The 23,893-nt window shown below is 47.4% G+C and overlaps 1 protein-coding gene across 2 annotated transcripts in view; it reads right to left on the bottom strand.

Annotated features, from left to right (window-relative positions):
• Positions 1-23,893, bottom strand: part of agap3 (ArfGAP with GTPase domain, ankyrin repeat and PH domain 3) — a 231,853-nt gene that overhangs the window by 114,405 nt on the left and 93,555 nt on the right. The window contains exon 1 of one of the 2 annotated variants that reach the window (XM_036519423.1): positions 4,018-4,396. The exons of the other annotated variant lie outside the window; for it this stretch is intronic. Within the exon in view, the coding sequence (XP_036375316.1) occupies positions 4,018-4,135 (118 nt within the window). The 5' untranslated portion in view covers positions 4,136-4,396. Of the gene's footprint in view, positions 1-4,017; positions 4,397-23,893 lie in introns of those variants that run through there. 2 annotated transcript variants of the gene reach the window in all.

Here is a 23,893-nt window from a genome sequence, read left to right as displayed (position 1 = left end):
TCGTACACCCACCACATTTCAAGAGGCACGTCGGTGCCGCTGCCACTGTGACTGTCAGTTCTGTTTACGGGGGGCTGGCCTGTGAATTCCACACAAGGTCACAGAGAGACAGGAAATGCCATGATCCAGGGGACTCGCAACCTGTCCATCAACACTTGCGTGCTCGCTTCTCTGTCGACACTCGACCTCCCCGGCCTCAGACACGCAGCCGCCTGCACGGGAAATGTCTAATTCCGGCTACAGAAATGCCGCTTAAAGGCAGCTTTGCCATCCAATTAAGCAGCGCTCGAGCCGATCAAGGCCATTCTAGAACCCCCTGCAGGTCAGGGCACAGCAAACGGGTCAGACCTCATTTCCTGTCCTTCTCTGCAGGGGGAAGGAAAGCCGGCCGGTGTTAAAGTGGGGAACAGCGCGACCTAGTGGCCAGTAGACGGATCAGAAAGTTCAGAGTTCTCCACTTTGAGCACCATTCATCACTGGTTTCTGCTGGTGCAGGCTGGGTAGGATTCCTGTATTAAAAAGTAATATGCGTGAAGCATGACATTAGAAGTACTCTGGATGTGTGATTCATGCATGTCGAAATGAGTGATATAGTAAAAATATATCAATTACTGACATTTTCAAATGTTGCTGCTTATATTGGGGCATTTAACTGTCCTTTACTTATTCATATTTAAAAAATTACAGCACTTTATAAATGAGTGTGATAATTGACAATGTCCAATACAACACTGCACTGAACAGGATAGAAAGAATGAAAAACAGCTGCACTGCTGTAAAATACAGAAACATCACGGGACTAGAGAAGACCACAGTCCCCTGATGGTTCTGTGCAATGCATTAATATTACATTCAAACTGGCATTTAACCAAGTAATAATTCAGCCAGGGACTGCAGGTTACTTTGAGTCTCAATTTCCAACTCTTGAGGTTTCATACATCATGGAAATAAAATACTGTTATTCTGATCAACCTCATCTGCAAAATCCTTTACATTCATAACTTCACCAGTCAACCTTAACGTCATACTCGCTCTTACATACTTCAGAGCACTTGGGAGCTAAGAGCTTCATTAAGGGTTTACCTTCATAATAGACATGTTAATGTTGGTCTAATAACCCTAACTGTTAAAAAATACACCCTAATAAGCATTTTAAAAAGAGGAACTTATTTTTCATGCCATGTTTACACCAACAAAACACTGCTGCCACTAGCCAATATGCAACAAGCACAGCAGCTCTGTGTGATACATATTCATGTTACCTGCTGCATTCTGCTATGTAAAATCTGCACTGTCACTGATCTTCATTACATGTGGATCGGCTAACTGGCTATATAGAGAGCTCACTGATGGAGTCTTCCAGTTGATTAAAAGGTCAGTTGATCTGTGCAGATGACAACACCACGTGGAACCTTCTGGAAAAGGCAACGGTGACTCAGTGCATGTTGCTGTGTACCATGTAACACTGCCTTGAGAGACGCTATGAGACGCTATGTTTTTTTAACTGTATATACTAAAAATTAAAAACAAGAAAAATATTTTCAGTGGTTATCAAGTAAAGATTTGCTAAATCCTCAAAATGGTTTGCAAAAGTACAATACACGTGAAGCAGTAAACCCAACCTTAGCAGTTAGAGAGTAACAAACTATTCATTAAAATCTGACATGGGTTAACCAAACTTTAGTCTGTTATTCACAGTGCATTCAAGGTCACAGAATATATTTCCATATTAATTATGCAATGATGTTACATTGACAAGGACACAGAAGACTTTAACAGGGCCAACAATGTCTGCAGTGAGGTGAACTTAAACCCTTCTTTGCAGCAAGACTGCTGTGAACATAAATATTTTCTGAACACGAGCAATTTTCTAAATTTTAGGGCTAAGATCTTATCAAGACACTAGACCTTTCATAGCAAGTAATTATCAAACATATATTTATTAATCAAGTAGTAAGTGGCGAGCAAGCATATTAAGGACAGCACTCATCTGCACAGAGAAGAGAAATGAGCTTTTTCATATTTTGTTCAATGGTATGTTTTGGTTTTCATAATTTATTTCCAAAAAATATATAGAACTTCAAGAATATATAATATTTATTTATGGATGCCTGTGTTCACTAATTGAATTAATTAATATATCTCAGAGCATGAAAAAATAACTAAAATGTTTTATTCTGCCATTTAAACAGAAGAGCTGCCTTCACTATAAGAGGCTGCTGGTCAGTCTATCTGGCATTTAATCAAACCAAATTGGTGTCATTAGTATCACAAGGGTCAATACAATATGAATTATGAAATACGGAAACCCAGTGGGCTATAATACAGCATTGAAATGATACTGGCAATAACTGTCATTCATATTGGTATTGTATAATGGTCATAGTTAGTACTGCAATGATAACAACGGTGTTGAAGAAGATCTTGATTTTGTAAGTTGTCACATACGCACTGTAGGTTGGAATGTTCCTGCTGTTATCCTTATAAAATCATGCTCACACCATTTCCTGCTGAAAAATCATGCTCACATCATTTCCTGCTGAAATGCCAAGGGACTCTACTTTTTCATACATGGCTGAGAACAATTCTTTAAACACCTGTTGTTCTTACTGCTTGACGAAAATCACACACTCATAGGCATACAGCTACTCAAGATACTGATGGCTTCATCTGTAAAAGCTAGCCAGTGCCCACTGATTTGTGGACTTGGGTCAGAGCACCTCAAAACCGAATGCGCGCTCGCAGAATAATATCAATCTACTGATGTAACAAGAGCCTGTTAAAACCATCATTGATGCATTCTACTGCTACCATGCCTGTGGGTGGTTAGCAAATATCCCACTTTACAGCACTCAGTGAGAAGTTCTACAAGTCTTAAACATCCCACATACATCTGAAAAGCACCAACAAGTGCTCAAAATATGATTACTCCTCTCATGGAAAAACCAGTGCTGGAAACATAAGGTCTGAGAGACAGAGAGAGGTGTTCACCCTGAGAGAAATTCTGGAAAAAGAGGCTTTTTTAATTTGTTTTCTTCTATGTTTTGCTAGCCTTTTCTGTGCTTGTACTGCTCTGTCCAGACACATAATAACGTGTTTGCCAGCCTGTCCTCGCAAGCCTTGTAACTAAGTGTCACTGCCTCACTTGCTGCAACCTGGCCACACTTGAGCTCCACAGAAAGCCACTTACTGTTGTTTATTACAGCTTGCATGTCCGTAAAAAAAGAGTGTAAGGCGTTTTTAAGACAACAGAACTTCCATGTGAGAAACTCAGCCTATGACCTGCAGGCAGTGTTATGTAAGGATGGGAAGGTCACTGCTGGCCGCTGCCCGGCAGATGGGCCGGAGCAGAGCTGCAGCTGGAAGCGCGTTTCAGCGTGGCACTCGCCGGGTCGCATCATTGCTGGGTCAGGAGGGACTTTCGGGAGCCGGGCCCGCCGCCACCACCTGGCCGAGGCCCCCCGACGCAAGGTGGGCGCCAGGACCGCGCCGTGCCAGCTGTCCTGGCACCGGCTCAGATGCCCCGGTGCAGCGGAGGTGGCTCCCAGGAGCACTCTAACACGGCGGATGGAACCCGCCCAACCTTCCCGCTTTCCAGCGCCTCCTTCTCATCGGCACCAACACTATTCTGAAACCGAAGCCTCAAAATGACACTGGTATGGCCTGCCTTAGGGTAAACTTCGAAAGCTAACACACTGCATATTGTAAATGCATCGGCTTTCATTTCAATGATAATCACCAATGTAACCCTGAGAGGAACAATTCACTAAGTGTGAAGTACAAGTGATTTGTGTTTAACTTTATACTTTCATTTTCAGCTCAAACCTCAGTTAAACGAAAGATACAATATGAGGCCAAGCATAAAACAATACCAGCTCTGTTTACATCACTGAGATATTTGAACTACACCTCCCACAAACCTTAACTGTTCTGCCAACTCTCTTAACATTGCTGAGATGAAAACTCATTTGATTCTCTCAGATGACAATGGTACCCAAGCAAATCGACCATGGTTACCTGTGTCTAGGAAGCAGGGGTTGGGGATAACCTGCAGCTCATCTGTGATCAAACGGTCCTCCTCGCTCCACTGGACTTGAGCCCTGTCCCGCCTCCGCCCCCCAAAGCACAGCAACATGGTACTTCACTATGCGGTGCTGTCTGCTTCTCCCGCGATACGAGCTTTATCCATTTCGTCACAGGCCAGGTGTTCACAATTCTGAACGGTAGCACACTTAACTGAAATCTCCCATAATCCCAGGTGGGTTTTTTTTTTTCCTTTTCAGACAGACTCCTACTCCGGCTCATTCATACATCGTTTTTTGTTGTGTCGCTTGGCGTTCAGTGGGTCCTGTGAAGTCCTCCGTCTCCCCTTGAGAGTAAAGGAAGTCTCTCTTGAGATCGTGTGGCAGCTCTGGAATGCTGGTGACACACGCCACACTCCCTTGCTCTCGCACGTCTGGCTGGGAGGAGGAGGAGGAGGAGGAGGACAGGGGGGGAAGCGTCAGGTGTTAGCAGCCATTTCCGCTCCTCATAATCCCTGGGGGGCTGGGGCCCGGAGCCCTCCCAAAGGCATCTGATAAGATTAGCCTAATCCTCCAACCCCACGGCCATCGGGGAGGCAATCAGGTAATTATGACTGATCTCCTGTGAGCGCTCATTCTTCTCCTATGGTACCTGAGTCCCTCCCTCTCCCTCCCTCTATGCCTTATTACAGTGTCTTCTTGTTCAACTGCCAGGTAATTCTATCCTTTTGGCAGTTAGAGAAATTTGAAAAAAACTGACTTGGACAAGTTTCTCAGTCTCCCTCTCTCACACTCAGTCAGTAATCTAACTGAAGAAGACCCATGGAACATCCTCATACACACACAGGCACTACGGCAGGTTATCTCAACCAGACGTCAATCATAGGTTAACCACGTCAGGGCGCTATGTTTTCTTACAGATGCTGTGCGCGTATGGGAGTTTGTGTGCGTGTGTCACATCCTGAGAGATGCTATCTGCTGTGAAACCTGCACAATCATCAGAATGGCGCATAGCGAAAGCAATTTCACCAGCAATGTCAACAACTGACTGGGCTTCTTTCTGACGGCAGGATTGTAAGATACAGGTAGTTCAGATATGTCACCCTGAAAAACCAGTTTGCAGTGAGAGCATAATGTTTTCCAACAAACTGCTGGAGAAACTTTCAGGAGATCTAAAAATGAGGAACTGTTGTACTGTTGTTTCTTGCATGTGCGCCACGCCTACATAGACACGCCCATTGAGCATGCATCCATCAACTAGGAAGGTCAAGACCAGTCCAGACCCAAAAAAGGCCTTCAAAATGCTGTGTGGGTTCAAGCCAGACTGCCATGAGGAAATAACCAGTCTAAATGTTATACAAATAACTAAAATTCCCACTCATCTTACATACAAATTACAACTCCTACAGGGGTATACAAAATCAAACATAAAATCTGACGGTAAAACTAAAGTCAGGTTAAACAACATAATGCTAAGAGATGATTCTTCAAGGGTTCATTATTACATTACATTATTATCATTTAGCAGATGCTCTTATTCAAAGTGACTTACATAGGCTACATTTTTTACATGTTATCCATTTATACAGCTGGATATTTACTGAGGCAATTGTGGGTTAAGTACCTGGCCCAAGGGTACAGCAGCAGTACCCCAGTTGGGAATTAAACCAGCAACCTTTTGGTTACAAACCCTGCTCCTTACCACTGTGCTACACTGCCGCTGCACCAGCACCCCGTCCACACAAGCAACCTCAAGCCTCCTTGGCTGTCACATGAACACTTTGGCTGCTGCCCACTCAGTAACCACCCCAAAGCGGGTCCTCACTAATCAAACCATCCGTGAGTGTGAATCATTACTGCTTTTGGCTGTAGCTGGTGGGGGGGCTGGTGAAAGCTGTGAAGCGCACCAAGAGCCTCTAATCAGAGGACAGGGACTTCGTGATTTCCAGTCATTGAACTCCCATCACTCATCTATAAGATGCTTAATCCTGGCTATAGTGACGGGGGCTAAGAATAGATTTTATTAGCCTCGGGCGCAGGTGGCAGCGCCGTCCCTGACGAGCTGGGAGAAAACGACGGCATTACCCCTCTGAGAGGCACGCCGTTTTGACATTTTCAGGGAATGGCCGTCTCAAGTGTCCCCCACGGCTGCCTCGAGCCAGGTATTCATCCGCGTCCTCCACAGGGGAAAGCCACTCGATCGCTTCTCAATGTCATATTCTCAATTACTCAGGGCAGGATGCTCCTAGCGGCAGGCCTCTTTTCCCAGTCTCCGCTCTAAACAAGCTGAACCTGATCGACTGAAGGGGGAATGGATCATTCCCACAGTGCCATGAAGGAAAATACGCCGGAGTCGGCTGACAACGGCTGTGCCATGGCAAGAACCAGTCACTCTCAAATTACAGGCTACATCGCAGTAGTCATTTTCCTGCCAGAACAATGCTCATTAGAAGAGTCATTTTCTTGATGGTTTTCTTATAGGGGGCACAATGATCTTGTGAGTCATTTGATGAAAAACATGAGTTTGGGGCCAATGAGTTCCACTTAGCATGTTAAAATTCCGTGATGGGAATTTATGGGAATTTATAGATTTACCATAATGAGTAAAATGAACACTGCCCGCCACCAGCGGTTGTCAGGGCTGGAGACTGCCAGGAGTTTCAGCAAACAAATGGTATTCCAAATAAGCCCACATCAACATTAGTCTGCGCCTCACGCATCTCTACATTTTCAGTCAGGATCTTTTTCAGATATTTATTGGCTTTTTTGCTGAAATAATTTATGGTCTATTTATTCTACAGTACATAACTATTGATCATTTTACAGGGCGAGCTGAAGGTTCAGCTAAAGGTACCATTTCACTGTATGATCCTTCCCAAAATCAAAATGTATTGTTTAAATCATATACAATTTTAAATGCTTGCATGAAATCACTTCCCCCAGCTAACATGAAAACTGACTGCCTACACGGTGTGTGCCAAGCAGAGCATATTTTGTCGACTATACAACAGAGACAACTTAACAATGGCTCCTTATCTGATTGAAAATGAAGAACAAACGTCACCACAACCTATGCTGCTCTCTAAACTACATAAATACATCTGAAGGTAATTACCTCCTGCCACTATATTCAAATCATGCTCATACACAATCAATGTCTCACACAATGACTGAGTGAAATAAGTGGACAGTGGTATCATTTAGGGTTCATTTTGATAAACTGGTTGTACCTCGACATTTTATTATTGCATTAATGCTCAATAGATCACCTATATATTTAAAGGAAACAACAAAATTTGAGCCAGGACACTTTGTTAAAACATTAAATGCTAGCACACAGGGTGCTAGCAGCCCCCAAGTGAAGGGAAAAAAACCCACTTGGCTTCAGTAACACCCTCATTTATTTCTTGAAATATTGAGCAACCTTAATAAAAGAACATCTTGTGTTAAATGAAAGTGCTGATAATTTCCAATGAACACACTGAAGAAATTATTTGTTACATAATTTATCATTGTAGTATCCTCTTATCTATTAAAAACCACCATTTATGAAATAAACTGTAGCTCAGACCCATTATCCTGAGATGGCGATACAGGCACGGTCTCGTGCTACACAATTACATAATAGAATATGGGGTAGCAGGGTAGCATAGTGGTTAAGGAGCAGGTATTGTAACCGAAAGGTTGCCAGTTCAATTCCCTGCTGGGGTACCACTGTTGTACCCTTGGGCAAGGTGCTTAACCCAGAATTGCCTCAGCAAATATCCAGCTGTATAATTGAGTAACATATTAAAAAAGTTGTAACCTATGTAGGTTGCTCTGGATGAGAGCATCTACTAAATGCCAATAACGTAATGTAATGTTCTTTCTATTTGCATTCACAATGTAGGCCAATATGTGACTTCAGAAATCATGAGCTGTAAGGAGGAAAATCAAGCCGCCTAATGCCAGAGTCCAATCCTATTTTCCATCCAGGCACAAAGATGCTTGATTCCACTCGACACCGTCTATTACCGATCCCATTAAATGGCTCCTCCCATTTGTGAGATGGGTCACTTATGGAGAGCCGATACGCCTGCAGAAACGCTGCCTCCCACGCGTCCCCTGACATACATGGGTCTCTGTTCTTTGATCCTGCCCTGGTCCTACTCATTTGAAAAGTGGCCATTGATTTGATGGGAACACAAAACGTGTATTGTTCAGGTTTCAGCTGCCCGTTGAAAGGAGGATCTCAAACCTTCAAGGCCAGGTGTCACAGAGCAGAACTGAATGCTACATACAGCGCCACTATTGCTCCTCAATGCAAAGGCAGTCCATTATAACCAACAGGGAAGAATGTAGAAGACACAGGGTCAAAGCGTGTCTCAACTTAACACAACGTGGCATTTACATTTCCTTTACAAACAGGAAATAAATGGTATTCTCATTTAAGGACACAATTTGAGAACTACAGCACTAATTACTATGAGAAAGCAGAGTTGAATAGAGCATGAGGAGTCGATTGTGGATTAATAATGAAGGACAAATGGAGAGAGAGACGAATTACAAATTCACCTCATAAGCTCTGAATGAAAATTCCTTCCTCGAGGCTGAGCGAGATCTCTGTTGTTTGCACAGCCGAATTCATTCAAGAAACAGCCGACGCATAAAACACTAATCTGGGCCTCCAAGGTCCCCGAGAATAAATATTTAACGTATGTGGTCCTTATAGCCCCGGTGTAATTACGCCATGCAGTGCAAGAGTCTCCCTTTCATACGCGTTCTAAACGGATCCTGAGAAGGCATTTGTTCCTCCGGTCTCCGGGGAAATCGCGGCTTGCTCTTATTCGAGAGAAAGTCTAATTAAAATGAAATTGTTTTTATAGAAGAATTCATTAAGGTCACGTAATGAGTTTTCTGTTCGGGTTCGGTTTTTTTTTTAACATGTACACGGAAGGGGAAAAAAGGAAGAGCGGAGGAGACATTACGAAACATCTGCCACCTTCCGCTGGAACACCTGCTATGCAGGCGGAGTCCACACGGGGGTAGTCAGAGCACTGGAATGCACCGGAACGACGGCTCCAGTCCGCGGGGGTACGGCAAACTAGCCGAGGCGACTCCCGTTCACAGGTTCTGCATGGTTATGTAAGCGGACTCTCTCTCAGTAGCACAGGTACAAAGCTTAATCTGTGCGTGCAGTAATCTCACTGCGTCGGTCAGAACCGTACGCCTGACGGTTGCTATCATGACGAACTCACGCTAGAAAGAGCTTCACAGACACCCGGCTAGAAACCTTGAAAGGACCCCCCTCCCTGCACCCTGTCTTATTTGACTAGATTCTCTTCTCAAACCCCACGTGGGACAGGACGTCAAGCAGAAAAGAGATCCATAGAAACTGCAGGTTTGCTCTCATCTGCAAATGAAGGGTGCCACGGCACAGCATTGATCAGTGTTCAGTGACTGCCAGACCACCGTGCTGGGAATGCATTAAGCTTGAACTGTTTTAAAGCAAACAGGAACATCTGGCTAAACATCATTGCTGCACTCGGCTCCCCGAACATATGCTATACATTTGAGCATGCACAAAGAATCTGTGCAAATCATACGCATCTGATCGATTCCCGATCTAGCAGGAAGCTGATAAACGCTCCACAGGTTCTGTTTGCGATCGCCGAAAGGCAGCGTGGTGAATATACACAAATGCACGCTGACACAAAATGAACACCGCAGTAATTATGCTGGGAGTGTTCTCGAGCTCTCAGCCTCTCAGGAATACTTCACACAAGCAGCCTGACGGGAGAGGAGGCCCTAAAAAAAACGCTGAAACTGAGAATATCTGACAGCAGAGCCCGGGCTGAAAGTGAGGAGAGAATCTTGAACAGCTCGGCTCGGCAAATGACTGCCGAACACACCGCACTCGGCAGCCATTACTGAGCTGAGACCTCGAAACGCATTCAACCTCAATACGGAGGAGAAGACAAATGACGAGAGAGGGGGAGGAAAGCAAGGGAGGCCTGAAGTTAGATGGTTACGAGAGATTCGCCGTAGACATCTCCCGTCTTTATTTAATTGCCTTATGAACCTTCCGCAGTATCTGATATCACTCGGCATCTAATATCCTCGGCAGGAAATGGCCCAAAGTTGAAAGCAGAGACGCTGTGAATCAAACGAAGTGTGACAGAGACGATCGGAAAGAGAAAGCCATTATTGGCCGCTTTTGGTCCCGGGCGCCTCCACGCTCGCCTCCCTCCATTGTCGGGAGGCTGCCGAGGATGAGTGAGAGAGGGAGGGAGGGAGAGGGAGATGGAGTGAGAGAGGGAAAGAGTTTTATTACTCCAGACTGCACAGCTCGGGGTCTCTCGCTCGCGTTATTGGTTCGTTTGATGCCTCTCGCATTCCAAAACATCCGTCCGCACGGCTCCGTCTAAACGCCCGTGACAGACGGCAAACCGTTCTCTTCCGTTTCCAGGGCTACATGGCCCTCCCAGATATAGGCACTCCTTTCAGCTGAGCAGAGAGAGAGAGAGAGAGAGAGAGAGAGAGAGAGAGAGACATTATCTGGCATCTGATCACTGCTCTGCTATAGGAGTCAATATTACTCGCAGGCAATTCAGCGGGACGCCAGACAACACATTCGTGAGTGAGTCAGAGATGGTGTCAGGGCCTAATTGGACCAGATTCACAATTCTGATAAATGAAACCTCTGGAATTGTCAACAGGTAATTGTAGATGATCTCTCAACCACAGACGCCACCGGCTATGGGGGTGAGGTCACCATATCCAAAGTGCTCTGTCGTCGTGGTGACACGCCCCTCTGTTACTCCTGTGCAACCTCACAAAGCGTAAAACGACACAAGAACTCAACCCCAGCAGCCCTTGGGGGGCGACATCTGACACGCTCATGTAAGCTCATGAACGACACCAGCGCATGCCACTGGCAGTAACTCATGCGTCTCTGTGCGTGCGTGTTACACAATACCGCCGCAAAAGCCAGCCCGTGCTGAGGAACATGACAGGAGGGGGAAGCCTTGCACGCAATGTGACGCGGGAGCCCTAGAGCGAGTGACACAGCAGGCCAGTGACATGCAAGTCCCCGCACCGGGGACACTGGGACAGTGCCAGTTAGGACACCAGGCACCCCCTAGCGGCTGCCTGGTGGCTCTGGATCACATCATACAGCATCTGGCCTCCTTAACGTCCCCCTCTATCTGCAGAAAGAAAAAGCTCCTGACGTAAGGGCTCTTTCGTCCGCAAAAGAGGTCTTGGTGTCAGATGGAGAGAGAACGTGGGGATGATCTCGATGAGCTCGTCACAATCCGGAGGGGGGAGTGAGAGAGCGCAGGAGAGCAGGGGGGCAGGGGTGAACTCTACTCCTGCCTGAGGCGATGAACATCACACGAGAGCCGTCCCGAATGCAAATCTCCCCCGGGCTCATTAGCGGAGTCCGTCAAAATGACAGGCACCCGGCACAGGGAAAACGGGACCTGAGCTTTCTACAGACTACCGTCACCAGAATACACAAATTAATAACTTTATCACTTTGACCTCCACTCCCCGACTGACAGCCAATCAGACGCAGCACATCTGTGCTACCTATGACTCCGCCTTTTGATGTCATGGCAGGCCAGCTGATCGTTTGTCTCTTTGTGAAAATCAGGTGTGAAGAACAGCCACCTCTGAAAGGATCTCCCCGAACAGATGATGCCGGTGTCCAAAAACAGAGGAATATCTATCAATATAACAGACAACTGGATGCAGAAACTGTGTAATTTTCAGACAAAGCAAGTACAGCTGCAGCCTCTCAAACTGGCAAAAACAAGCTGGATGGAGAACAGTTTCATTATTCATCTCATTTGATCAATCAAAATAACAAGCCGAGGGGGTTTCTGTGACGCAGTAAAATTCCATTGGGATGTTTCTCAGACAGATACCATCAGGCTCCTCCAGGTAATCTCTGATTAGAGCTCCCTGTCACTTCATCATCAATATCATACCATTATAAGGCTTGCCTGATGACCTCAAGCACAGTCCTGGACTATAGGGGCCACTGCTGGATTTCTTCCCTGAGCATTTATTTGATTTTACTGCAGCCCACGTTCCCACATGGCTAACTTCAGTGCCTGCTCTTTTCCTAATGCACGCCTGTTAAATGTCACCTCCTCACTTCTGGCGGAGCTATTCCAGCACGCTGGCAGCTCGACATCACTCGGGCCGCGGCGCTGACGCCATCTACGGCGAGCCGTGGCAAAACTGCCAGCCCCAAAACGGCAGGGTGATAGTCAGGCACGCAAACCTCGCCTTTTGGCCAGTCGGTTTAAAAAAAAAAAAAAAAAAAAAAAGAGGGAAGCGAGGCAGAGAGAACGACGAGAGAGCGCGAAAGGGGGGCGCGCGAGCGCGAGAAGCGAGGAGCAGTTTATGGTAATGATGCTTGCAGTGGTGGGACCGGGCGTGGGCGTTGATCTTTTTAAAATTCAGCTGCAGTACCGACTCGCGCGCGTCACAGGGCTTCTACCGCCGAGAAAATGATAGGTTCCAGGACGTCAGTGGGAGGCTGTTAAAAAAAAAAAAAAAGAGAGAGAGAGAGATCCAGACTCTTTTTCTGCAGCTGGTGATATACTGAAGACAGCGGCAGGTGGCAGCGTGTGTGTGTGTGTGTGTGTGTGTGTGTGTGTGTTTACGGACATGCGCAAGATGCTGAAGGGGGGGTCTTGACTCACAGCCCGTCTACACGCTACGCGAAGCTCAAGGCTCCGCCACTTCTGACTGTTTAGGGACTGGAGGGTTACAGCGCAGGTCCTCACAGCTTGCAGAGCAGAAAACACAGCGAGGCCGGGGCTTGTGGCAAAGCATGCTGGGCCGTGGAGGATGCTGGGAACGCGGCCAGAGGACGGGGGAGGCGTTTCGCTTGGATGCACGCTTTCCACAGCGATGCGTAGGCTGGTAGCTCCCATTCCGCCCGCACAGCGCGGGCCCACTTCAGCCCAACAGCTCTTTACAGAAGCAGGGGAAAAAGCACGGGAGAAACCCACCGCTCTCCTCCCGGGGGCGTCAATGAGAGATGGCATACTCAGAAGCCAGGGCTAAACTGCTGTTTCAGTCTGAGGGCTGTTTCATTGTGTGTGCGAACGCGTGCATGTATGTGTGTGCGAGCGCGTGCACGTATGTGTGTGAGTGCGTGTGCACGCGTGTGAACACAAGGCTACACCATAAATTAGCTATTCAAAAGTCATACCATATGTTCCAGTTATGAAATAGATTGAGCTGAGGCTTAGAGTTCTGCCATTGGTGCTACACCAGTGGCTCTGGTTGAATTTGACACCACATGGGTGTGCACAGTCTTCATTAAATCGTAAAAATTTGACCAAGCGCTCTGGTTAAGGGTGACCGGCAAGCACACAAATGACCTAACACAGTATTTATTACATTTACATTTTACATTTATTCATTTGGCAGACGCTTTTATCCAAAGCGACTTACATAGGTTACAGTTCTTTACAATGTTATCCATTTATACAGCTGGATATTTACTGAGGCAACTGTGGGTTAAGTACCTTGCCCAAGGGTACAGCAGCAGTGTCCCAGCGGGGATTGAACCGGCAACCTTTCGGTTACAAGTCCTGCTCCTTAACCACTATGCTACACTGCCGCCCATGTTATTGTCCACATCAAGACAATTGTGAGCTACAGACAAACAAAAACATTGTTGTGTTCCTGAGGACCTTCCTCATTTCCACTGAAGAACACATATGGGTGTATGTGTGATGGCCTTCACATTTATTAAAACTCCTGATAAACTGCAACAAAAAAAATGATTAATCAATAGAAATAGCCATCAGTAAGTGCAAATATGTCACCAAAATGCATTTGTAAATGACTGTATGTTACTTATAATATCAAAGAAATGCATAAAAATCTACAAAAAAAACAGTTAATGGGACACCAAATTTACGTCCTGGACTCACCATCTCAACATACACATCTGGTAGTTCTATCTGTGGTTCTAACTCAAAAACGCAGCTCAAAGGCATTAACCAAGAAGTCTGAGGGAGATGGAGAAAATCCACCAGGTGACTGCTGAAGTGCCTGACACTTCACGGGCCAGCAGGTATGTCATCCACCAAGTTCCGGTTTGGTAGGGCACAGCCGATGAGAGACTACAGACTAAGGAACTCCTCAATGTCATCAAAGTCAAAGGAGTGATTGTGGAAATGAGATAAAATATGCTATGGGTTTTCGTGACATGTGCTGTTGATCTCCGTGGCGTTGATTTTTTTGTTTTAAAAATTTTGATTTACTTGTGCAAAAGTGTGCACTTCTGTTCTGCGAAATAATACACTTTAATATGATAATAAGAGTTGACTCTGCTAGGTTACTCTGGAGGATGAGAGTGAAACTCTCAAAGTGTTCCGGCTGTTGACATCATTTCGTTTCGAGGGGTTCGGCTTCCCGGGTCAACGGGAGCTCTCGGTGGAGAGAGAGCGAGAAAGCCGGTCAGACTCCTCCCTGCTGCCGTTGGGAACACAGGATCGGTCACGGCGGAGCGAGCGGAGGAGAAGCGGGAAATCTGAAGGACAGACCGTGAAATCCGAACCAGCAGATAATCAGCGCTGACTCGGCTTCAGCGACTCAAGCAGAGGAGCCATTTTGATTCCTGAGAGCTGCTCCAGCAGAGCCCAGGTCTTAGATATAGAATTACTAGATAGGCGACCTGCACTGAAAGCGAGGGTAGGATGTGATTCTGAGGACTGTGGACAGGAACAGTCTTTGTCGCCTCCGTTTAGTGCTCCTTTGACTTAATTAGGCTTTCCGGAGCATGAGGTTCCCTGTATGCGCATCCGTTCACAGTGTCTTACGGGAGAGGAATTTTAAATGCACAGAGAAAGGCAGAATGCTTCGGCATGTCATCCGCGCTTATATAATCTTTAGTCCCTCTTTACAAAGCAGCCTGAGTGAAGAGAAATGGTAAGAGCTCTGAAAGCCTGGGACCTCGACCTCCTCGCATACGAGGAACACAGGCCAAGGAGCCCCTTTTGTCCAGCCGTTTTCTTCCGGAACGTTCCAGGTGAGGGGAGTGCGGAAGGATGCCAGGCACTCTGTTACATCACACGGCCGGATTCGAGGGTTGAAGGCCCTCCACTGGAGGTGGCCCTGATCGCTCCGCACGGTCCCCCTGACAGCAACGTCCCGCACCTATAGAGCAGCAAACACACCCACCGGCTAATTTATTTCTCTCCTTTCACTCCTGCTCCCTTTCTTCTCAAGGTTTTTTTCCTCCAACAGCCTCAAAAGAGACGCCGAAAATAGCAGCGCATCCGGGCAAAGGCATCGGTATAATTTGCGCCTTTTGTCTCTGTTCCTCCGCCGCCCACATACGCTAAGACAATAAGCTGGGAGATTCATTATGTGGCTGACAGAGCCATTCATATCTCATGCGAGGGGAGGCAAAAAAAAGAGAATTTCTGCCCTCTTTGAGGCACAATAAGAAATGGGTGCATCCAGCTGTGTGATAAATACTGATACACTGCAGAGTACCGTGCCTTTGACTTGATCCCGAGACATCATTTTCTGCAGAGCGCGGCACTGACATATTGGTGCAGCAGTCACTCGCCCCATTTCACTGTCAGCCAACCAGCTCCCTGCATGGTATGCTAGTACGAGATTTGGTGCCGTTTGGCATAACCTCGGGCGAAAGACAGCGGTAATCACCCTCTGGTCCCTTACTGTGCACTGCTGCAGGCACTGGGAAATCTTCCTTCCTGATTATAGCGCAGGAGAGTCATTTTTGTGCTCTAGTTTTTCACAGCTAATGTGCTCAGTGTTGGGCTGATTCCATCCCTGTGGTTTCCCTCCAGATGCCTCCCATAAAATGAATGGAAATGTGAAAATTATGGCAACGTAGCAGGGGTACAGCTAGGTCTACGGGCGCAGAGAGGAACAGAAAAACATAAAGCTAAAAGGCAAGCAAGTTGGGGACAAATGCCAGTACCTGGACTGCCGTTTGCCAGGAATACGGATGACTGGTGGATCTCCAACGCCCAGGAATCTACGTGCTCGGAGAGACTCGGGCGAGCCGTTCCCACTGACGTACAACAGGCTGCCCCCCCCCCCCCAATCAGTTCCCAGAAAAAAACTAATTACGAGAACATCACCGGCTATCTTACGAAACATCTCCTCTCCCCACGGCCTTCTGATTGCCCTGGAGACATCCTGCTTTGTACCTGCCATGCAAATAAATGGAAAAAGGGGGAGAGCCTGATCCTGTTCGTTGGCATGGGACAAAAGGCAGCCTCACGGCTCATTATCAATTAGGTATGGGTCTCTGAGCAGGACAGGCGCTGTGAGGTTTAAGATCTCGCTCTTTCACGCTGCTCTGGTCCGAATGTCCCAGTATGCCACCGGCTCTCTCTCAGACGGTAAGCCGCGCTCTTCTAGGGTGCGGCCTCTGGTCGATCACTCAACCGCTTCCCGAGCGGGTCTCTTCTGCTGAATTTCAAAGCAGGGGACGAGAGGTTACGTGATTACGGGGGTGAAATGGGAGCATTCTACATACGTGTTAATGGTTCACACCTTCTGTTATGAAAAAAGGCCACAGATACTGCAGTGAAGCTGCGCACATATTTCTGTTTTAATAGTGCTGTCATGCTTTCCGCAGAGAATTCCCATAACCTCCAGTCACACTCCATCTACAGTCACAGAGCAGGTGTATGAGAACAGAAGCTTAGCTCAGGAGTTTTTTTTTTTTCCATGCCCAGAAGACCTCCCAAACTCCCCATTTAATTGAATCATCTCCTTCCCATTCTGCAAGTGCTGCTGGGGGAGCCATTACCCACAGTAGCCTCGCTGCGTCAAAACTGCCAGGGTGAACCACGGAAGCCACTGGCGTCAGGTTCCGTTGGGCACAATATCAAGTTAGTTGTGAGTTTTCTACAGCGTTGCTCTTTTGGTTCGTAAACCATCACTTCCCAGAATTGGTTTATGCTTTGACTCCTGAAGGATAGTGGTAGAAATAAGGAGCTAGTTGATATAGGAATGAGAAAAGGTAGCCATCTGTCTGCTTTATTTTACGGTCTTTATTTTGCAGGGAGTGTATGATTGCTTGTGTGCTGAGCCTTAAATCTGAGTGTTAGCATTCTGAAACACCCTCACAAAGGCGATGCAAACTCAGATAAATGAATAAATCTATCCAGTTGGCTTTAACGACATGTTAATGGCATCTTCATTGCCAAAAGCTTAAAAAAAACAGCTGGATATTCTTGTCATGTCTTCATAAAACACTCCCGCTAATGAGAAAGCCTCACATATCGGAAAGTTTGCTCAGCAGAGCTTTGCCGTGAAATTGAACGACCCCTGAATCCTGCACGGCGGACGCATTCCCCAGCCTCACCCCGAGCAGCCCACGCGCTCACGCGCCTGGCCTCTGCTCGGAGAGACACCGGAACGCGCCGGGGGAGATGGAATCGCCCTGGCCGCGGCTCGCGGCTTCGTCACGGCGGAGTGTTGACATGCCAGAGCCAACTGTCGCCCGTCGGCACGCCGGGACAGGGCAGCTGCCTCGTCCTCCTGGGGGACGCGGCTCCGGCTGTCTGGCCCCCAAAGCCCCCCTGGCGGAAGACAAGGTCTTCGGACAGGGTACGAAACGTGCCTGAGGGGAAACGAGTCACTTCGGTGAGCCGAATCCAGGGGGTGACACCGTCACATGTTGGGGGAAAACACAGCGGACACTTTCCACCGGCAACAGCAAGGGGTGGGGGTGGCAAAACACAGCCGGATAAACAGCACATCCAGACGCAGCCGTCTGAGCCCTGACACGAGACAGAGCCGCGGAGAATAAGGCTATCTGAGCCGACTTCACCACCGCCTCCCCGGCCTGTCTAAATGTAGTAATCCAGACAGCAGATGTTTCCTCAAATACATCGAGGAGGAAAAAAAAAAAAAAAAAAAGGAACCCAGCTCTGGGTCAGCACACACTCCCTCTGCCCTCAGCTTAAATGAGTCACTCGGTACAGCCCATCTTATCAGCAGTCTCTTTAAAGCCCAGGGCGGCTGTGGATTATGCTGTGGTTGAACTGTGCGCAGGAGAACACGGGTCAGATCAGTGCAGAGGGCGAGCGATGGAGGGAGGGAGAGAGAGGGGAATTGGACAGGTTCGCCGTATGAAGGCCAGGGGAAGCACACGGCGTCCTCATTAAACGCAAACGAGCCTCAGAACACTCTCAAAATCTGACTCAGCCAGGTCTCTTGCGCCTCTCCGCCGCTTTGTAAGTGCTGCTGATTGCCCCCCCTCCCCAACAGACTCCACCCCCGCTGTTTGTTGAGAATTATTAAAAGGAGAGCCAAAAAGTGCTCCCGTTAACCTCATAAACTCATAAGGTGATGCGCTCTATAAAAAATACAGGAGCTTCTCCAAACGTATGGTCACTTATCAGAAGGCAGTGCACTTAACAGCTCTGTATGTCATTCATTACTGCATAAATACATATGTGACTATAAACACAAATCAAACTAAAACTTTTTTTGTGTAGTTATTCACACACACAAAACAAGTACGTACCAGGAACAAGGGTACTGCAATTACATGTCGCCTATTATGCTACAGTATATATAGTAAACGAATTACCAGTAAAGGAATGACCTGATAGTCTATTCACCTACATTTGGCTCAGGCTGCATTCAGCTTCATGGGATGATGACCAAGAAGGCTCAGTTACTTTTATACAGAAGGATCTCTTTATTAGCTGCCTCAGCTTCACTTTGTCACCTCCACACATTCATTCATTGACAAAGACTGTTTCAGTCCAGAGTCATCAGAATCACACCCTACCCTCGCTTTCAGTGGGGGGACGCCTATCTAGAAATTCTACATCTATGACCAGGGAGGTAAATACACTGTTATTCAAACAGGCTGGCCCTGAGCCGCCCCGCAATCCTCCCTAAACAGAGGGAGCTGTTTAATTAGACGGAGCCGGCGTGAGTATGAAGCTGCTTAAACATTTGAACTTTCTGATGAGCCAGAGGGGTTGAGCCAGGTCCAGAGAAACAGAAGGCGGGATGATTTATGAGGGGTCCACTAACAAGCCAGGAGAGGAGTACAATGCAACAGTGCCGCCATGGGCCGCCGCTACGCTAACAGCCCGTTCTCATCTCCTCTCCTCTCCTCTGACGTTCAGTCCCTGGCATTAAGGCGGTTTTTTTCTCGCCTCCGTCGTACGGCGTCCCGGACAAAGCAATTTGCTGAACTCAACATCTCTTCATCTCCTCTCCGTTGCGTTGGCATCCTTTCCCTTTGATCCGCCCGGCACAGTCAGATTCTCCGTATATCAAAGGTGTTTTTGTTTTTTTTTCCTCCTCTTTATTCACTGTGGCCTTTTCCTAATTGTGATGCAGCCACGCACTCCCTGATGCTATTCTGTTATTCTACTCTGGACCCAAAATGCCCCTGCAGTTGTGCTCCCCGCCAGCCCGAAACGTCAAACGTGTTTTCTTTGGAGGCCCAGTTCAGACGAACCCCTCTTTGCAGTCAACAGCCTTCAGCTCCGCAGTGCTTTCAAAACCATGATTAATGTCTCACACTTAAGTTTGTAGTGGAGGTCACAGCACCGCTTGACGATCTTGTACCCCACGTAGGAATTTAAAATCTGCGGAGAGCACCTTTATTTAAAAGGGAAATTGGGGATTTATCGTGTGTAGGGCAAATGCTGACAGGTGAAGCAATAAGAGCCCGACCGCCTCTATAAATCCGTGACACATCTACACGCGCCCTCAGCTGTGCTTTAAGCAGTCCTAAAGGTGTGCTCACTTGCTTCAAAATTAATGCATTTGCTTAGCAGGCACCCTTAGCCAGAGTGAATGACAAACGCTGCTATCTTGCATATTCATTATGTTTAAACAGCGGATTTCTGCTCCTGGAGCCACAGTATGAGAGCAGATGAGTTGCACCCTGATTCCTTGGGGAAGAGCAGTGTCCTACTTGGGACTCAACTCTGTAGCCCCAAGTCTGCTGCAGCGCTCTGACCTGCCTTCAGGCAAAAACAGACACTTCAACAGTAGCAGTACAGGACACTACATTTGGCAGCAGAACAAACCAGCTCCTAAGGTGATTACTGCACTGTTTACCATGGCTCCACTGTGAACACTCAGGGAATGCACTCCATCCTTGCCCTTTATGGCATAAGCCCTCACTGAGGTTTGGATGGGTGGCTCGGTTAGGTTCAGCGGAGCCAGACTCTATTCCTGGAGCATTGTTTAAGAGCTAGTGCCTCTGGTTTTGATTATTTCATTACCTCAATCACTAGCCCCTTTATTTTTTTTTTTCCCCGAACACTTTCGGAAATGAGACATCCCGGCCATATCTGTGCCTGCCGCTCAAATAAATATTTCACAGAGGAGTATTTTGGGAACTGCTCAGGTATGAAAGCATATGGCTAATTAGCTAATTGGACCAATTAAGTCTGGGGAACCGGCTGGAACAAAAACCGGCGTGCGCAACACCGCTCCAGAAATTGAGTTTGACACCCCCGGCCTAAATAAAGAATCAGCTCAGAGGCCAGCAACGGCTGTGGAATTTTCACTGCAGACCCTAAACGATCCGGCGGCCAGCGTTTCGGGCGGGCCGTGAGCGCTCTTCGGTTTGGCCCTATTAGGGCAACCGCAGCGGCAGAATTGTTTCAGCAGGGATGGAGGCAGCTCGGGCCACCACGGAGCACAGTCCCCCCCCAGGGGCTTTGGCCCGCGCTTGTATTATTCATAAAGGTTAAAGTGCCGCCGGTGCCGCTCTGCTGTCCTTCAGATCCCCTGGGCCGAAAGCAGCACGGCTTCCTGTCGGAGGACATACGCATAACAAACCTGAGCTGACACGATGCAGGCCTGAAAACTACAGACGCTAAGATCGAAAGACAGCGCATTTACTACGGAGCGATTTCAACTGTCAAGGCATACTGCAGGCATGATGGGAATTTTTAACCAAAAAAAAAAAAAAAAAGAGATAAGAAATGCGGAAATCTCTGATCGCCTAATGTGCACTGCGATGCTCTGAAATCAAAATTAGCAACACCTTCCCAGATTTCCCCTGCTGCCTGCACTGTGCATCTTCCTTCAATCAAGCAAACAAACGGATGATCCTCGGTTTCCTAGCAATACCTTCCACCGAATCAGAGCGCCTGGGAAAGGCTCACCGCAGGCCCGCTTTGGAGTCGCCTTGGATGAGGCTGAAATATTCTGAGTGTTGACCCGTTGGGTTTATTGGATTGGAGGAAGATTTCCCTCCGGGGAGAAGCCGAGCAACAGCGGCACACGGGCGGCGAGGAAGATACGGCGACAGTTTGTTCTGTTCCGCGAGAGGGCAGCGCGCTGATGCTAGCTGGCCGGAACTAAGAAGGGTGACAGATGCGGCAGCCGTGTAGCGCCGAGGACTGGCGCCTCACTGAAAACTGCATGGAACTGATCGGGCTTCAAGCCATCGGCACTTCAATTAACAAAGCTCTGACTGTGTTGTGTGTGTGTTGTCCTGTTGATTGTCATTGAGACTGTGTGCGTGTGTCTCAGGGTTTGTCCCTCGAGCTGAGGCCAGGTCAGATGACCGCTCTGGTGGTGACCTCATGTGGGGGGGCGGAGGGGGGGGGGGGGGAGGGGCACCTGTGTATGTCAGCTGGAGAGAGTCTATGAGCCACAAGAAGGAGAGATCTTATTGGATGCCACTGCAGCTTTACCAGCACCAATACCTGCACAGCAAGGTAACATTACTGTGCTGCACAACTGCAGCAACATTACCTGCACGGTAAGGTAATAGTGCCAGTGTATTGCACAGCAACAGGAATATAAATCCTCAGCTGAACAAGACGTGACCATACCTACACTCGACTGTTGCTCTCAGTCAGCGTTTCCGAGTCCTCACTATCAATACCGGTGAAGCTGCGCTGAATCGTGCTCATTTCCCAGGAATTGGAATTCCGCCACTCTCCGAGTTCTGCTCAATCGATCCCCCCCCCCCCCTTCCGCAGAGGGGGGCACCCAGGGAGCCCTCATACAGGGGTCTGTGAGGTGGTCTTCAAAAGGGATGGAAAATTAACCGTTTCCTCGCCCACCCTGCAGGCGGAGCGTGTTCGACAGAGCCATCCGCTGACGGAAAGGAGAGCTAATGGGGGCCTGAACTGTGGATAGGTCAGAAAATAATTACCTCCCAGAGCCCTGCGTCGGAAACAAGAGGGATGAGGAGATCCGACTTAAGAAATAATGATGCAGTTCTTGTCCGGTCCTTCCCATGATCCCTTGCAAATATCCACATCCCGTGACACTGCTTCAGCAGAGTATTTTACAGTATAGAAGAACTACCATTTTCACACCAGCTCTACCTTCACACTAGCATTCACACTAGCTATGATTTAGTTGTGTGTATGATTTCATTTGTTTTTTTCATTTTACAAAAATGTATTTCCTTGTCGATCTCAAGCTAAGATTCTGATACAATATAAAACATGGTCAAACAGGGTCAGGACAGGAGTGAGCGTGTTTACTGTGACATTCAGCAACAAAGAAGCAGGACGTTTTCATTCACACATCCCTTCCATAAATATGGAACACGATGCAGCAAAGAAAGGTCTTTGCTCTTCCTCTCAGTGGCGGCTTACCACGGGGAGCATTACAGAAAGAAAAACGGGCAGTCAAAGGTCTTGTTTGCCTAGGGAGAAGGAGGAGATTACGGCTGCCACTTGGAGCCACGGCATAATCATTTTGGCACCCTCAGCTCACTTGGTTTTCAAACTTGCTTCTACGCGGACAGCTACAAATGGTATGCAGGCATGAAACGGACTCAGAAATTCTCAAGCACGTCTGTGTCACACTTTATTAACAGCTGGCATGGAGGGCCAACACTCAGCAGCTGCTGCTCTCTGCTGGAACGAGTCCTGCAGACAATCAGTGAAAACAAAGACCACCATCTTGAGCATCCTCGAGCTAGTAAGGTAGGCCCCACCTACACAAGAATGTGGCCAATGAGAATGAGACAATGGAGTTGTGGTGCTATTCTCTATTATATAGAGGTAGCAAGTAGCAGGTAACACATTCAATAACCAGGTGGGGCACTGGCATTGTACCACAGAGCAAGTTACTACCCTGAACTGCTTCAAATGGGTGATGTGTAAGAATAAAAGTCATTTACGTCGCGCAAGATAAGGAGCGCCACAGAGAAAATATATGAAATACATGAAATTTTGTGCAAGGCAGACGAGTTTGATATTAAACAAAACAGATCTTTATTCTGCTTGAGAATAAACATATATTCTTTTCCAATCGATTGTGAAATTAAGATGCACAAGAGATTACGATAATCAGCATGTTGATGTCATTAGTTATTGATTAATGCATCAGTTTTAGCAGGACAGCAGCCTCCAACTGTCAAAAATGGCCACCACTATCAAAGTGAAGTGCCCGTAGATTCCCTGTGTGCCACGGAGAGGACTGCAGTTAAGAGTAGAACAGGTGCCTTCCAGGCTGGCAGCTTCCCAAGCTGTGCGGAGAAGCAGCTGGATACCAGGCAGGAAATGCTTTAAGAGCCGCAAGAACGCATCGCAAACTCAAAGCACACTGACCTGTACGGCAGAGTTATTGTTTCTCTGGGTTACGTCAGTGAAATACAGTCAACAAACGAGTGAAGCCATCTTGTCACAGTCCCAAAGCCGTTAAACTAAGCGTCTATACTGCTTCCCTCCAAATGCCTCCCAATTTATCAATGTACAGTAACTACAAGAAAGGTGTGATGCTTTCCGTCCATTATTATGATTATTTTAATTCAGGTAAACTATGGATCAGAATCATATGTGCACGAGTTTTGGTCAGAAGGTTGACCTAACGCCAAGTGACTGCGTGTTATGTCACATTTGAAAAGAGCATTTTACATA

The sequence above is a fragment of the Megalops cyprinoides genome, chromosome 24 (genome assembly GCF_013368585.1).
Source record: "Megalops cyprinoides isolate fMegCyp1 chromosome 24, fMegCyp1.pri, whole genome shotgun sequence".
NCBI lineage: Eukaryota > Metazoa > Chordata > Actinopteri > Elopiformes > Megalopidae > Megalops > Megalops cyprinoides.
Note: the sequence above shows the minus strand (reverse complement) of the source record. Positions and strands in the feature narration are given on the sequence as shown.